The 15,370-nt window shown below is 46.9% G+C and overlaps 1 protein-coding gene across 9 annotated transcripts in view; it reads left to right on the top strand.

Annotated features, from left to right (window-relative positions):
* Positions 1 to 2,145: 2,145 nt before the first annotated feature.
* Fanca (Fanconi anemia, complementation group A) overlaps positions 2,146 to 15,370 on the top strand; it is a 52,358-nt gene continuing 39,133 nt past the window's right edge. For 6 of the 9 annotated variants that reach the window (XR_387732.4, XR_003947233.1, XM_006530663.3 and 3 more), the window contains exons 1-11: positions 2,205 to 2,322; positions 2,626 to 2,735; positions 4,341 to 4,434; positions 7,424 to 7,557; positions 7,681 to 7,776; positions 8,140 to 8,213; positions 12,180 to 12,292; positions 13,001 to 13,083; positions 13,634 to 13,667; positions 14,309 to 14,372; positions 14,935 to 15,047. Coding sequence is in view for 7 of the 9 variants with exons in the window: in XM_006530663.3 (XP_006530726.1) it covers positions 2,244 to 2,322; positions 2,626 to 2,735; positions 4,341 to 4,434; positions 7,424 to 7,557; positions 7,681 to 7,776; positions 8,140 to 8,213; positions 12,180 to 12,292; positions 13,001 to 13,083; positions 13,634 to 13,667; positions 14,309 to 14,372; positions 14,935 to 15,047 (994 nt within the window). In the remaining 2 variants the exon portion in view is untranslated. Of the gene's footprint in view, positions 2,323 to 2,625; positions 2,736 to 4,340; positions 4,435 to 7,423; positions 7,558 to 7,680; positions 7,777 to 8,139; positions 8,214 to 12,179; positions 12,293 to 13,000; positions 13,084 to 13,633; positions 13,668 to 14,308; positions 14,373 to 14,934; positions 15,048 to 15,370 lie in introns of all 9 variants that reach the window. The other 3 variants (NM_016925.3, XM_006530661.4, XM_006530662.4) reach the window with 3 other exon arrangements.

Raw genomic sequence — 15,370 nt, 5'->3', positions numbered from 1 at the left:
TTAATTAAAAAATCAGCAACAGTGCTGTTAAGCAGTGGGACTCACCAGAGAACAATAAGAAATTAATGTCGGAGAAGCCTACATCCACAATGTAGAAGATATTTATGCCTGTGGATAAGACAGGCCCGTTGTGTGTGTGTGCGTGTGTGTGCATGTGCGTGCGTTCCTACTTATGTATGTGTGAATTGCTATGTGCGCTCGTGTGTAGAGTGCAGAGGTCACCACGGGTGTCTTAGCCAGTTTCCACCTCAGCGGCTCTCTAATTCTGTTTTTGAAATGGGAATCTCACAATATTGCCTAGGCTACCCCAAACTCCTAGGCAGAAATGATCCTCCTGCCTCAGCTTCCAGAGCTGATAGGATTTCTAACTTGTGCTACTGCACTTGTTGAAAATGCAAATTACGAAGCATCAACGAAAAGAAAACCGTTTCCAACGAAAGCTTGAAAACACACAGTAAGTACCAGCGGTGGTGATGGTCAGTTGGTGTGATTTGGGGTAAGCTAGTACTCTTTTTTGTCCTCATAGGCTGGCTGAGCAGATTATCTTTTTCTTTTTCTTTCTTTCTTTTTTTTTGGTTTTTCGAGACAGGGTTTCTCTGGCCACCACGCCCGGCTAGATTTCCTTTTTCATATGGAGGAAAATGGCCCTTTTTTGCCAGGTAGTGGTGGTACGTGTCTTTAATCCCAGCTCTCAGTCAGTAGAGGTAGTGTATCTCTGAGTTCACCAACCTACTCATTCAAAATAACAACAACAACAACAACAACAACAACAGGGTAGCAGGGGAGGAACAGTGTGGGTGGGGAGGGCTTGTGTTGGAGGGGGTCCACCTTGTGGGCAATGATGGAAGTACAGCCATTTTTTTTTGAGATTTACTTATTTATTATATGTAAGTACACTGTAGCTGTCTGAAGACACTCCAGGAGAGGGCATCAGATTTCGTTATGGATGATTGTGAGCCACCATGTGGTTGGTGGGATTTGAACTCATGACCTTCGGAAGAGCAGTCGGTGCTCTTAACCACTGAGCCAGCCTTGAGCCACATCTTCTAATAGGCAGAGCAGCTCTCTGATGCTCCTCTCTGAGGGCACTTCTGATGCTAGAGGCAACGTGGGGCTGCCAGACACATTTGATCCTGAACTGGGACGAGTCCTGGCCATAGTGATGAAATTTTGTAGAAATACATTAAAAAAAAATTGGTTCTCTTCAGTTTTATATCTTTAAGTGTTCTCTTTGATGGGTAAAGTGACTTTTTGGCTCCCAGTGTGACCGTAGCACCTCCAGGTCATGGAGGCAGATAAGCCTGATTCCTGGGAAACTTCGGTCAATCTTTGTCTGCTCTGCTCTGGCTCTGATAATGGCTCCTCCAGCTGCTGACTGATTCCAGGCTGGGTGAATTTTAATCACAACCTGGCTACTATGGCCGGTTCAAGCCTGTCTCTAGTGTCCTGTCTTCCACTAGTGTCTGCGTGTGCACACACCTGGGGTAATGCTGAAAATCAAGGACAGTGGCTGCAGTGCACATAATGCCCTCCTTCAGTTTGCTTGTTTGTTTGTTAGAGTCGGGGTTTCTCTGTGTAGCCCTGGCTGTCCTGGAACTCGCTCGGTAGATCAGGCTGGCCTCCAACTCACCGAGATCCACCTGCCTCTGCCTTCGGAATGCTGAGATTACAGCACCGCCCCGCACGTAAGGTGGATTTAAAAAAGGAAGAAACAAGAATGACAGCGTTTTTGTGGCTGTTTTTCCTTCCTAAGTACTTTGAGCGCTTAGCGGGGAGTGATAGCAACTCTAATTTCAACCCTTGAAAGTCACACCCCAGCACCAGAACTCCTTTGGTCAATTTTCCCTCAGAGTCAAATAAGCACAGCAGAGTACTCGGATCGATCCTGTGTAGTTTTGAACAAAGCAGGTAAAAGTGCTTTTTTTTTTTACCGAAAACCTGGGTCCAGTTTGTCACGTGATCTCCCCAGGCCAAGCTCTGGGCCATTAGCAATTCTGCGCCACTTTCCCTCTAAGTTGTCAGGCGCAGGTGTATTGCACCAAGGCTGCCACCATACTGCCTTCTCTGCCACCCGAACGCAGCCAGACTCCGGGACAAGTACTACAACCAAGAGGAAGAGGGCCACAGAGCAAGGGTCCGCCCTCGGGGGTGTGGTCAAGCATGCTCCTAGCCAATGAGCGCCAGCGCCTGGCCGCGGCCAATCGGAAGGCAGCGCGGGCTGCAGAGCCGGTGTTCCAGACGCTATGCCGGGCTCGCCGGCTAGGGGTGCTGCCATGGGTGGTGGGCCCCGGGGCCTCCGAAAAACTTGGACCGAGCTGCTGGGTAGGTCTTGCCATTTCTGCCTTCTGACCCCCAACCAGCGCCAGTGCGGTCCCTCCATTCTTCGGGGTCCGGGTTCAGATCCCAGCGTGGCTCAGCCCTGCCCGCGAGTCAGCCGTCCTGGGCCGCGCTGGTCCTCTTAGGGCCATGGGCCCCAGGCTTCCTGGTCCTGCCGCTTGCTGCAAGCGCTAGGTGACTGTCCAGACTTGGACAGCTTCTCTCTGGACCTCCGCGCAGCGTGTCACCCTGTGTACGTTGCACTATAATTTTCTGAGCAATTTTTTTTTCTTTTTAAAATATCTTTAGCGGGCAGAGTCAAAAAGCAAAAATATGATCCTGAAAGGGAACAGAAATTAAAGGATTCTGCTCTGAAACTCCTGAGATACCATCAAAATATGCATGACCTTTTGCTAGAGGTAAGAGGAAGTTGTCCTGGCTGAGCAGGTTGGATGTTCGGAGCCAAGCCAGATCATAATCTTTTTAATGTCCTTCTAAGCCTGAGTACTTGGCGAGTAACTGGTGCCGGCAAACCAGGTGGGAGGAGAGCTGAGTGTATTTTATATTTTATGTCTTTGGAGATGAAAGTAGTTGGGTAGTACATTTAATAATTCATGAAAGGCTTTAATAAATTCCTTCTGGGAAAAGTACTCGAGGGGCTGGAGGGTTGATTCCTGTACAATCTGGTTTTTGTTTGTTTGTTTGTTTTTCTCTGTGTAATCCTGGCTGTCCTGGAACTCACTCTGTAGACCAGGCTGGCCTCGAACTCAGAGATCCGCCTGCCTCTCTCTCCCAAGTGCTGGGATTAAAGGCGTGCACCACCACACCCAGCAAGATGGAGTACAAGTTGTAAGCTGAAAGAAGCATCCCGAGTTGCTTTTGGTCATGGTGTTTTTATTACAGCAATAGAAATTCTGGGGGCTGGAGAGATGGCTCAGCGGTGTTCCAGAGAAACACCCAGGGGAAGAGAGCAGTGTTTGTAACCTGTGTGGGTGTGGGGTGGAGGAATTCACTGCTGACAAAGGGATGCTTTTTGTCCCAGAAGCCGACTTTACCGTTTGTTGACATGCGCTGCACCCAAATTGGATGGACAGCCCTCTCTTGGAGACACTTTGACTGAAACATTCACTGCAGACACTGGAATTGTTCTAAATATTAAGATAAACATTGTTTCTTTGCAGCAAACACAGACTGTGACAGAAAACGCATATATAGAAACATGAGGGTGATTGAAATCTTTCATAATCCACCAAAGAGAACCAATTAGGCCTTTGCTGCTCTAATTCCATGTTGTCATTTTGAAACACAGTTCAGAATGGCATACAGACAATTTAATTCTCACTTTTAAATATGACAATTAAGCACAGGCATTTTCACATGGTTTAAAATGCTCCTAAACAATAGGGCTGGCATTGTAGCATCCCGTTTACTTCTGGACTTGGTTTTACTAAACCATTGCAGCATCAGCACACCAGAACTTCAGTTTGTCACACACTGATCTGTATGATTTATATTTGTAAGTTCCTTTGTTTCTCCAAACCAGAGTGAAAGGCATGAGCTACCGATAATCTCATTTACAGGGAAGACACTGAAGGGTAGGTCATTGCTAGAGGTCACTCAGCTGCTCAGCACTGATTGCTCTTCCGGAGGTCCTGAGTTCAAATCCCAGCAACCACATGGTGGCTCACAACCATCTGAAATGGGATCTGGTGCCCTCTTCTGGCATATCTGAATACAGTGACAAATGTACTCATGTGTATATATCTATCTATCTATATACATACACACACACACACATATATATATACAATAAATAAATCTTAAAAAAAATTCTAATACACACACACACATACTGTCACACACACTCACTCTCACACACAAAGATGAATTTAAAAGCAAAACAAAATAAAACCAAACTAACAAACCAGGGAACCAAAACAAAGCAAACTTGCCTGCTCTGCGAGCTGCACACTGCTGGAGTCTTGAAACCACTTTCTTGCTGTTCTTACCGCTTCGGTTTGTAGGTAGAAGAGCCACAGTGTAAAAGGTTGCGTCTCAGTGAGCTGATCGACCGCGACAGTGCTGACGCTTCCTCCGACCGGTCTGCTTCCTTCATCCGTGAGTTGTCGCTGTGCTTTTCAGTTCACTTAGGAAGCGGTTAAGGGAAAAAAGTCGCCATCTGTTACAGTCCGTAGACATTCAGATTCCACCTGACAATGCCCTTTCTCTTGTATCATCACCAGTTACACGGGCTCTATGACTTGATTTGGAGTTATTTCCTAGCTTTACCCCACTCCCCCCCAACCCCCACCCCCAACTCCCACAGGGTTTCTCTGTGTAGCTCTGGCTGTCTTGGGACTTACTCTATATGTAGACTAGGCTGGCCTCGAACTCACAGAGATCCACCTGCCCCTGCCTCTGCCGCTCAAGTGCTGGGATTAAAGATGTGAGCCACCACTGCCCGGAGGTATTTATTGCTCTTCCCTGCCCTTGTGTGTATGTGTGTGTGTCTGTCTGTCTCTCTGTATGTGTATGTGTCTGTCTCTGTATGTGTATGTGTCTGTCTCTGTGTGTGTCTGTCTGTATGTGTGTCTGTCTGTCTCTGTATGTGTGTGTGTGTCTGTCTGTCTCTGTGTGTATGTGTCTGTCTGTCATGTGCTTGCAGGTGTCACTCTCCCCATTTCCCGAGAGTCAGAGAAAGCAGGGCAGGGGGTGGTTATCAATAAATAAGGGTTTTTTTTTTGTACTTCACATTTCTTTTCCTTTTTTTTTTTTTTTTTTGGTTTTTTGAGACAGGGTTTCTCTGTGTAGCCCTGGCTGTCCTAGAACTCACTTTGTAGACCAGGCTGGCCTCAAACTTAGAAATCCGCCTGCCTCTGCCTCCCGAGTGCTGGAATTAAAGGCATGCGCCACCACGTCTGGCTTTTTTTTCTTTTTTCTTTTCTTTTTTTTTTTTTTAAAGATTTATTTATTTATTATATGTAAGTACACTGTAGCTGTCCTCAGATACTCCAGAAGAGGGCATCAGATTTCGGAAGACCTTCGGAAGAGCAATCGGCGCTCTTAACCACTGAGCCATCTCTCCAGCCCCTTTTTTTTTTTCTTTTTTTAAAGATTTCTTTATTTATTATGTGTGAGTACACTGTAGCTGTCTTCAGACACCCCAGAAGAAGGCATGAGATCTCATTACGGATGGTTGTGAGCCACCATGTGGTTGCTGGGATCTTAACTCAGGACCTTCGGAGGAGCAGTCAGTGCTCTTAACTGCTGAGCCATCTCTCCAGCCCCTATCTGTGATTTCTTTCAGAAAGTGATAATCACTTCATGATTTGTTCCTTTTTAGTCTACTGTTTTCATTATGCATTCACTCACTCACTGTGAGCTTTCATGCTGCGGTGATCATTTGGCGGTCCGAGGTCAGCTGTGTGAGTCTGTTGTTTTCCCCTTCAGCCGTGTCATTGCTGGGGACCAAACTCAGGTTTTCAGCCTTGACTTCAGGCAGCTTCACACACTGGGACATCTTGACAGCCCTTAGTAATTTTTTTTTTTAATTTATGAGTATCTGTGAGTATATGTCACATGCTTGGGGCTACCCACAGATGACGGAAGAAAGTGCTGGGTGCCCTGGGGTTGGAATTTGCGATGACTGGGGAGTTGAAAATGAACTTGTGTTCTGTGCAGGAGCAGCAGGTGGTCTCACTCCCTGGGCCACATTCCAGTCCCTCACGCTTGGTTTTTTTTTTTTTTAAGTCTGTTATTATTTGACGGACTGGGGTTTGAACCTAGGGTATTTTATGTCTCTAGCCCCTTGAATGATTTTTGACTAAGTCATCCAGGCTGGCCTTGAGTTTTCAGTCTTCCCTCGACTCTCCTGTTAACTGGAATTACAGGCTTCTGTCTTCAGTCCCAGCTCTGATTTCTGACACTTGTAATTTGAAGCCTCTATAATTATTGCATGTGGCTTTCCTTATTCATTGATGTGAGTGAGTTTTTAGAGCCTTGAAGTTAATGGGTGTGTGGTATATATATACACACATATATACACATATACATGTATATATATATATATATATATACACACACATATATATTAAGTTTTTTTTTTTTTAGTTTTTTTATGTGGATGTTTTTTCTGCACGTATGTCTGTGGACTGTGTTGGATCCCCTAGAGCTGAAGTTACAGACAGTTATAAGCCATTGTGTATCTTGTGGGAATCAAACCTGGGTCCTCTGGAAGAGCAACACGTACTCTTAACTGCTGAGCCCTCTCTCCAGCCTTCTTATTTTTTTTTTTTTTCCTTGACAACTAGTTTTGGAAGTGAAATAAATGAGAAATGATGTGCTTGTCAGCACGGCCTGTTCTAGGCTCCCCAGGACATTTCACCTCAGGATCACTGACCGCAGACTGGGTCAGGAACCTGGTGACCTGCCTGGGGTCAGCTTCTCTAGCTTCTGTCTGAGTGTACCCATGAGCCTCTGCTCCCTTTCAGGTGCAAGGTGGAGTGTCTGGAAATCCTGTCCAGTTTGGACTTGAGTGTTTGTGAGGTCCCTGGGGGCTAAAGTAATTAGGGACTCAGGGTGAAGCACAGTAAGTGGCACTTGTGTCCGGTGTCTGAGGCCATGGGTTCGATCCCTGTCATGGCATAAGGAGCTGAGGGTCTAATCCAGTGCCTCAATAAACACCCTACCACATGAGCTCCATCCCTAGCCCTTATGGTTTTAAACGTATATGTCAGTGATCCGCTCACTGTGGAAGAGCCTTCCTCATAGCATCCCCGGAAGCCCGATGAGCTCTGCTCCCTGAGCTGCTTTCTAAGGGGGATGATAACGTGCCCTCTGTATGTCGCAATGGGGCGAATCTGCTGTGGTAGAAGATGGCGTGCGTATGTGCGTGGCTTGGAGTTCAGAGGTTGCCTCTGAGTGTACTGAGAGCTGCCAGTTTGTCCACAAAATCATCTTCATTTTGTGTCTCCTGTTTTTCTCTTTCTGTCTATTCTTTATCTACTGTGACGCTACCACCAAGTAAGAAGCAGTTTTCAACTTAAGTCTTTGGAGGGTTGTGTTTCTCGTGTTTTAAGGGAAAGTCATGGCTTGCTTTCGTTTTTAGGCTCTGCTTTCCGGGATCAGGCCTCGAGGCTGGGAGTTCCTGTGGGGGTGCTATCTGCCAAAGTGTTTGCTCGCAGTGTGCAGCAGGTCTGCGTGGAGCCCAGCCACCCCGTGCTGCTCAGCCCGGAACAAAGTGTGAGAAGCCGGCCCCTTAAATACGACCTGTCTGTTTTAGCTGTATGGGAAAATAAGATGTTCCTTTAATATTGTTTTTAGATAATTTACCTTTAAAAAAAAACAGATCATATCTCTCTTTAGAAGAAGCTGTCTTCCTTACTAATGATTGCCCGGCATTTGTTGGCACAAAATATGTTCTCCCGTCTCACCTTCTGTCAGGAATTATGGAAAGCACAGGTGAATATGAAGTTCTTTTTTCTTTTCTTTTTTTAATTTATTTATTCGTTTTATGTATATATGAGTACACTGTAGCTGTGCAGATGGTTGTGAGCCTTCATGTGGTTGCTGGGAATTGAACTCAGGACCTCTGCTCGCTCCGGCCCAGAGTGTAGAAAGGATTGGGAATGGCTTCACTGGAGACTCCTGTGACGTCAGAGCTGTCACAGACTGCAGAGGGAAAGCCATGCAGAACAGAAAGGGACATGAATGCTGTGTGACCTGAGTCCTTTAGACACTTTCTCTGGGCAGATGAGCATACCCTGGGCCGGACACTCTGTAGGACAAAGCCCACGTCGAGATAACTGCTGTTGTGTTTTTCAGAACTCTTTGTTGCTGGAAGCTATGTGGCGTCTTCACACGCACAGCGTCGTGAGCCTACAGGAGCTACTGCAGAGGTACCTGGCTCACTCTTCATCACTTACCATCTCGCGGCCTTTCTCTGTTCCATAGCTGTGTTTCTAAGCTGTCTCTAAATGCTATCTGTCTGTCTGTTTGTTTGTTTATTGTGGGTGGGGGTGCGTGCGCCGTGGCACACTTGAGGAGCTCAGAAGAGGGCCGAGTTTTCCCCTTCCTCTGTGTGGGTTCTGGGGTCGAGTTTGATGGTAAGAGCCTTTATCTGCTAAGCCGGCTTGCCTGACTGGACTTGTCCTTTTTGTTATGAGAACATTTAGTGGTATTAAAGTATACTTGTGCATGTTTTCTTTGTGCATGTCTCATGATGATGATTTTAATACGTATATGTAAATGTACATGCTTTGTATGGGCGTAGTCTGTACATAAGTTACACACATGCTTGAATGTGCATGAGTATAGCCATGCTTGTATGTGCATAGTCTACATAAATTACACACATGCTCGTATGTACATGGGTACATACATGCTAGTAGAAGCCTAAGGCCAGTATTGTGTGTCTTCCACAATCTTTCTCTACTTACCCTTTGACACAGGGTCTCACTGAACTAGGAGCTTGCCGATTTGGCTAGACTTGCTAGCCAGCAACCCAGGGATCTTGTGTGTGTCTCGCTAGCCCTGGGCACAGGGAACAGTTCCCTGACTGAGCCGTTCCCTCAGCCCGTCATGATGATTACTTTTAAAAATGTGGGGAAATAAGCCTGGCATGGTGGCGCATGCCTATAATCCCAGCACTCAGGAGGCAGAGGCAGGCGGATTTCTGAGTTCAAGGCCAGCCTGGTCTACAGAGTGAGTTCTAGGAAAGCCAGGGCTACATAGAGAAACCCTGCCTCGAACCACCCCCCCCCCCAAAAAAAATGAGAGAGAGAGAAGCTCAGGTAAACATGACTGATAAAATGTACGTAGCTGTATTTATTCTTTTCTGAAGTCACCTCAAGAGTCAGACTGTTAATTTGTGTGAGGATACAAATGTGCCATCGCACTTGTGTGCGAGTCAGAGGACAACGTATGGGATTCGGTAGCTCCCTGGGATGGGACTCAGGTTGTCAGGCATGGTGGCAAGTGTCTTTACATTATTTGCCAGAAAGAAACTTTTTTTTTAAAGATTTATTTATTATTTATTATATGTAAGTACACTGTAGCTGTCTTTAGACCCTCCAGAAGAGGGAGTCAGATCTCGTTATGGATGGTTGTGAGCCACCATGTGGTTGCTGGGATTTGAACTCTGGACCTTCGGAAGAGCAGTCGGGTGCTCTTACCCACTGAGCCATCTCACCAGCCCCAGAAAGAAACTTTTATAACAAGGTGTTAGCTGATAAAACAGACTAGTACACAAGATAGCAAAAATCAAAAACTTGGAAGAAGGGAAGCAGGTGGACCAGCAATGAGAGATTTAGCAGACTATGCTGAGCCAGCGGTGTGGATGAAGACAACCAACCATGAGGACAACCAGCCATGAAGATAGACAACCATCAAGACAACCAACCATCAAGATATCCAACCAACAAGACAACCAACCATCAAGATATCCAACCACCAACAAGACAATCAACCATCAAGATATCCAACCAACAAGACAACCAAACACCAAGCTAACCAACTGTGAAGATATCCAACCATCAAGATAACCAACTGTGAGGACAACCAACCATGAAGACAACCAAACATGAAGATAATCAACCGTTCTATTTTATTTATTCATAAGGGCTCAAGAATTGGGAATGTTGATACCTCAGGAGGTTGGATGAAAAAGAGTACAAGGCCTTACATGAAGTGTCTGGGACCTCCTGCCTGTCTAGTCCATCAGAAGGCTGGCGGTCTGAGCTTTTCTGAGGTCTAGCTTGAGACATCAAGCGTAGTTGAAAATGCCATCTTGAAACCAGGTCATGCTGCGACACCAGTTTCCATAAGAATTTTTTTTTTAAGTTGAATTTCTTCCTTAATCCCCACCCCCAAAAGGCTTGGGTGAATCAAAGAAATAAAAATAGAGGTATAGAAAGACAAGAGAAAATACTGGGCAGAGGTGGCACACGCCTTTAATCTCAGTACTCAAGACAGAGGCAGGCAGGCGTTCTCTGAGTTCGAGGCCAGCCTGGTCTACAGAGCAAGTTCCAGGACACCCAAGGCTACACAGATAAACCTTGTCTCCAAAAACGAAAGAGGAAATCCCAGACAGTTGTTTTTAAGATCTTTTTTAGCTCAGAGGCTAGAAATGATCAATAAACTTAATTACACACAGAGCACATCTCCTAATACATACACACCAGGACATTGGAGTCTCCCACACAATAGTGGACGGAATTAAAGGTGAAAAAGCACGCTTTGATAATAATTGGTAGACTTGTGCATTCCTCTTGGTACTGGATAGTTAGTTAGATCAGCAGTTATGACAGCTCGTGCCTTCAATGTCAGCACCCAGGAGGCAGAGGCAGAGGCAGGAATTTCTGTGAGTTCAGGGCTAGCCTGGTCTACGTAGAGTGCCAGGCTAGCCAGGGTTACATAGTGAAACCTCAGCTTAAGAAAAATTTAATAGAGCTATAGGCTACCTGAACATGGCAAAACACTAGCTGGTTACCCTGGAATACTCGGCCAGGGAGGGCTCACGTGAGCACATGACCAGAGGTTTGGAGATGTAGGTCACGTGGCAGAGTACTTGTCTACCATGCCCAAAGCCCTAGATGCAGTTCCTAGTGTCACCAGATGTAGTGGCATACACCTCTAATCCTGGTACTGTGGATTGGAAGCAGAAAGCTAAGGCATTTGAGGCCAGCCTTGGTTATGTAGTTAGTGTGTGTATGTAGTCTGAGCTGTCTAAGGCCCTCTTTCAAAAAGAAGGGGAGGGCTGGTGAGATGGCTCAGGGAGTAAGAGCACTAACTGCTCTTCCAAAGGTACTGAGTTCAAATCCCAGCAACCACATGGTGGCTCACAACCACCCGTGATGAGATCTGACACCTGCTTCTGCTGTGTCTGAAGAAACAAAGGGAACCAAAACAAAACAGGATTTCTGAAACAGAGCAGAGAGTATAGGTCATAAAAGTAGTTGGAATAAGCTTTAAAGAGTTGAAATAATTCAAAAACAGGTTTTTGTTGTTTTTTTGGTGGCAGAGCAGAGGGTTGGCAGTGGCTTGCATAGAACCCGTGAGCGATCACTTTAGTGTCACTATATTAGATTTACTTACTTGTTCTACGTCTATGTGTGTGTACCTGCGTGTATGCTTGTGTACCAGATGCACAGACATGCGTGCAGAAAGAGGCCAGAAAAGAAAAAGGCCTGATTTGAGATCTGGAACTGGAGCTGGCATGTGGGTGTCTGGAATCAAACTGGGTCCTCTGCGAGAGTGGCAAGTGCTTTAACCTTGGAGCCATCTCTATCACTAAATGTTCTTAAAGGGTTTCGCTATCTAACCCTGGCTATTCTGGAACTAGAGTAGACTGGCCATGAGCTCACGGAGAGCCACTTGCCTCTGCCTCCCCCGTGCTGGGACTAAAGGCATGTGCTACCACACCCAGTTCATTAGTAAACTTTTTTTTTTTTTTAAAGATCTATTTATTTGCTATGTATAGAGTTCTGCCTGCATGTACACCTGCACACCAGAAGAGGGCGTCAGATCCCATTACAGATGATTGTGCGCCACCATGTGGTTGCTGGGAATTGAACTCAGGACCTCTGGAAGAGCAGCCAGTGCTCTTAACCACTGAGCCATCTCCTCCAGCCCCCTCATTAGTACACTTTTAAAAATGATGTGATGGTTTTTCTTTTGCATTAGCAGCAGCCATGCAGGTGCCCTGTCCCTGTCCAGTTGGTCCCTGAGACAGGATTTGGCAGCTGCTATCTCGTTCTTGCTAGCCAGTGCTTCCTAGTTAAGTACTATTGCAATAAACAAACAAATGAATGAAATTGTGAAGGTAGTGGGATGGGGAATCCAGCCTCTGTTCTTCTTGTCCCCAGCCATCCTGACTCGGAAGCCATGGCCATGTGGCTCTTCAGGAACCTACGATCTCTGTGTGAGCAGATAGGTGCATCCTGCCCATCCCCAGATACTACGGAAGCCATGCTCTCTGGTATGTTCATAGCAGACAGGTTCCTGGGGACAATTATTCCTTCTGATACTGGAAAAGAGAGCAGTCTCTACAATCCTGTGGGTCTAGTGTGAAATGAGGTAACCAGGTCAGTCATGGGCCTCTGTTTTTTGTTTTTTGGTTTTTTTTTAAAGATTTATTTTTATTTCATGTGTGTGAGTACACTGTTGCTGTCTTCACACACACCAGAAGAGGGCATCGGATCCCATGACAGATGGTTGTGAGCCACCGTGTGGTTGCTGAGATTTGAACTCAGGACCTCTGGAAGAGCAGCCTGTGCTCTTAACCACTGAGCCATCTCTCCAGCTCACCTCTTGTCTTCTTGACTGGTTGGAATCCTAGTGAGGAGTGTTTGTGGCAGAGTTAGATTTTCTTCACTGGGTTGCTGAGATTGAAGCTGATGTGGGCAGTTTAGCAAGATGCCAGTCTCAAAGCAAAAGGAAGCATAAAGTAGAAATAAAATCTTAGACTTCTTTTCCATAAACTTGACTCTTTAAGTAGTTGGATAAACGCTTGTGTCTCAGTCAGGCGGGCCGTGGCAGGCGTGGGGGTTCACTGAGGGCTAGGTGCTCTGCGCATGAACAGGTCTGCAGTCTGCACACGTGTACTCCCTGGAGCTAGGTCAGCACGAGCCACTGCAGTTTGGAGACCCTAATGCATGTAAATTACTTTGAATATTTTATCTTTCAGGTCTTGTGCAACTGTTAATTTCAAGGGGGTTTCAGGGAAGCTCAGACCCAAGAAGACTTGTAGAGCCCGAAAGGCTGCCCCAGGTAGGGAGGGGAAGCAAAGGCTGGAGGGGGACTGGGCTTCGAGACAATCTCATGCAGGAAAGGATGATCTTGAGGTTTCTTTTTTGTTTCTCTGTGTAGCCCCGGCTGTCCTGGAACTCACTCTGTAGACCAGGCTGGCCTCGAACTCAGAGATCCCCGCCTGCTTCTGCCTCTCTAGTGCTGGGATTAAAGGCCTTCATGCGTGGCTTGACCTTGACTTTCTATTCTTGGGTCCACCTCCCAAGTGCACTGGGATCAGAGCTGTGCATTAACTCCCATTCCCATGTGTATAGTGTGTAAGGTTAATCTGCCTATATGCCTGCCTGCATCTGCCCCCCCCCCCCACATACACACACACACACACACACACACACACACACACACACACATCAGAACTTACATGGATTTATTAAGAAGTGAGAAAGAGCTCCCAAGAGTGAGACAGATTCTTCTTTTGCCTCAGCATAGCAAGGCATCCTCCTGTGTAGTGCCAGTCAGCGTGTGACTGCTTGAGAACTAATTACTGAGTGGATCTGTGTTCCGTCGACAGGTTGCCACTGATGTACTGCAGAGGATGCTGGCTTGTAAGTTGCTCACTCTGAACCTCCGGATATAAGCGACTCATTCCCTTACTACCAGTTCTAGCAGATTCGTGTGTGTATGTGTGTGTGTGTGTGTGTGTGTGTGTGTGCGCGTGCGCATATGCATATATCTCTGTGCACAGAGGCCAGACAATGGTGTTGCTTCCCCTGTAAATGGAGTTATAGACAGTTATAAGCTGTCAGGCAGGTGCTGGGAATTGAACCTGGGTCGTCTGAAGAGTGCCCTGGCTGTCCTGGAACTCACTCTGTAGACCAGGCGGTCCTTGAACTCAGAGATCTGCCTGCCTCAGCCTCCCGAGTGCTGGGATTAAGGACGGAGGTAGAACACTAAGCTTGCACATTGCATCGCTACCCCACAGAATGTCTGGAGCAATGAAGTGTCACCAACCAGCTCAGCACAGCATCCACAGTCCTGCGAGCTGCCCTTAACTTTACAGCTCACAGATCCCAGCGCTCTGACAGGGCTTAGAGGTCTTGGCAGACCTGGTGCTGTCCAGGGAGATTCTGGCTCTCCAGAGGCCTGTGACAGACACTGGCCTTCTGTCTGATAGTGCTTGGGGTGACACAGGACAGGGACCCTCACGGAGCTGATCTTGTTTTTCCACCCTGTGTTCTGTCGTCAGTTTCACTTGATACCCTGGAGGCTGATCCACAGACGACTTTGGATTGCCAGGCAGTGAGTGGCTGGTACGTCTGCGAGCCTGCTGTTCGTGTGAAAGACGTTCTTACTTGGCTATGAAGCATGGCATCTTAAACTCTTGGGTGGTAGCAGTAACCAGCTGGGTACCCTCTGCTGGTTGGAGACCTCGGGGAAGATTGTTGCTAAAGCCCAGGGGGTCTCTCCAGCCTTTTCTGAGGTAGGGCATGAGTTCTCTTTCTTATTGTAGAATCCTGTTCAGCCTCCAGATTTCTAGGATGCGGGACCCTGAAGGTCCTTCAGGCCCACTTTTCTGTCCTGTGTGTGTGACCTCCCTCCCACGTGTCTGTCTTCCGCTGTGGTATGCAGCTCCTGCCTTCCTAGTGTGTCTAATCTCCTGCCCTGCTTCTGGACTCTTGACATCCTAAGATGGCTCACTTCTCTCTTGATGAAACCACATGTCCCATGATTCATTTGACACGTGTGGCTTCATGGCCTGGTTGAGAAAGTGATTTCCTGGCTTGCATGATGGTGAGCCCCGTTGGTTCTTGGACAGGATCCCGGCTATGAACAGTGCTTTCCCTCTTGGCCACCCCCTCATGTCATTTGCAGGATTCCTATCTACTCCGGACATACGTGCTGTGGTGTGGTAACAGAGAATTCTCTGAAGAGCTTCTTCAGTCACACGCTAACTCAGATTCTGACTCACAAGCCCGTGCTGAAAGGTAGGCCGCCGTGCCGTGGCCACTGTCTGCCCATTTTGGGGTCTTTTCCCCTATTCCTATGGTGGAACTCTCACAGAGATATCAGTGACTCTTGGGTGGGCTTGTGGCTCTGTCCTCCGCAGGCTCCTGAGCGCTGAGACCTGGGGGTGAAATGGAATGCTTTAAGGCCCTTGAGATCATGACACTAGCTCAGAGTCTGGCATCCTTGTCGTCTGGAACCCACATCCCTCTGATTCTGAGGAATGACCTCAGTTAACAAAAGGAAATGGTCGTGTCAACAGTGTTGAACAAATTAAAACAGTTGACATAGAAACTTAAAAAAC

This window comes from Mus musculus, chromosome 8 (assembly GCF_000001635.26).
Source record: "Mus musculus strain C57BL/6J chromosome 8, GRCm38.p6 C57BL/6J".
Classification (NCBI taxonomy): Eukaryota; Metazoa; Chordata; class Mammalia; order Rodentia; family Muridae; genus Mus; species Mus musculus.
Note: the sequence above shows the minus strand (reverse complement) of the source record. Positions and strands in the feature narration are given on the sequence as shown.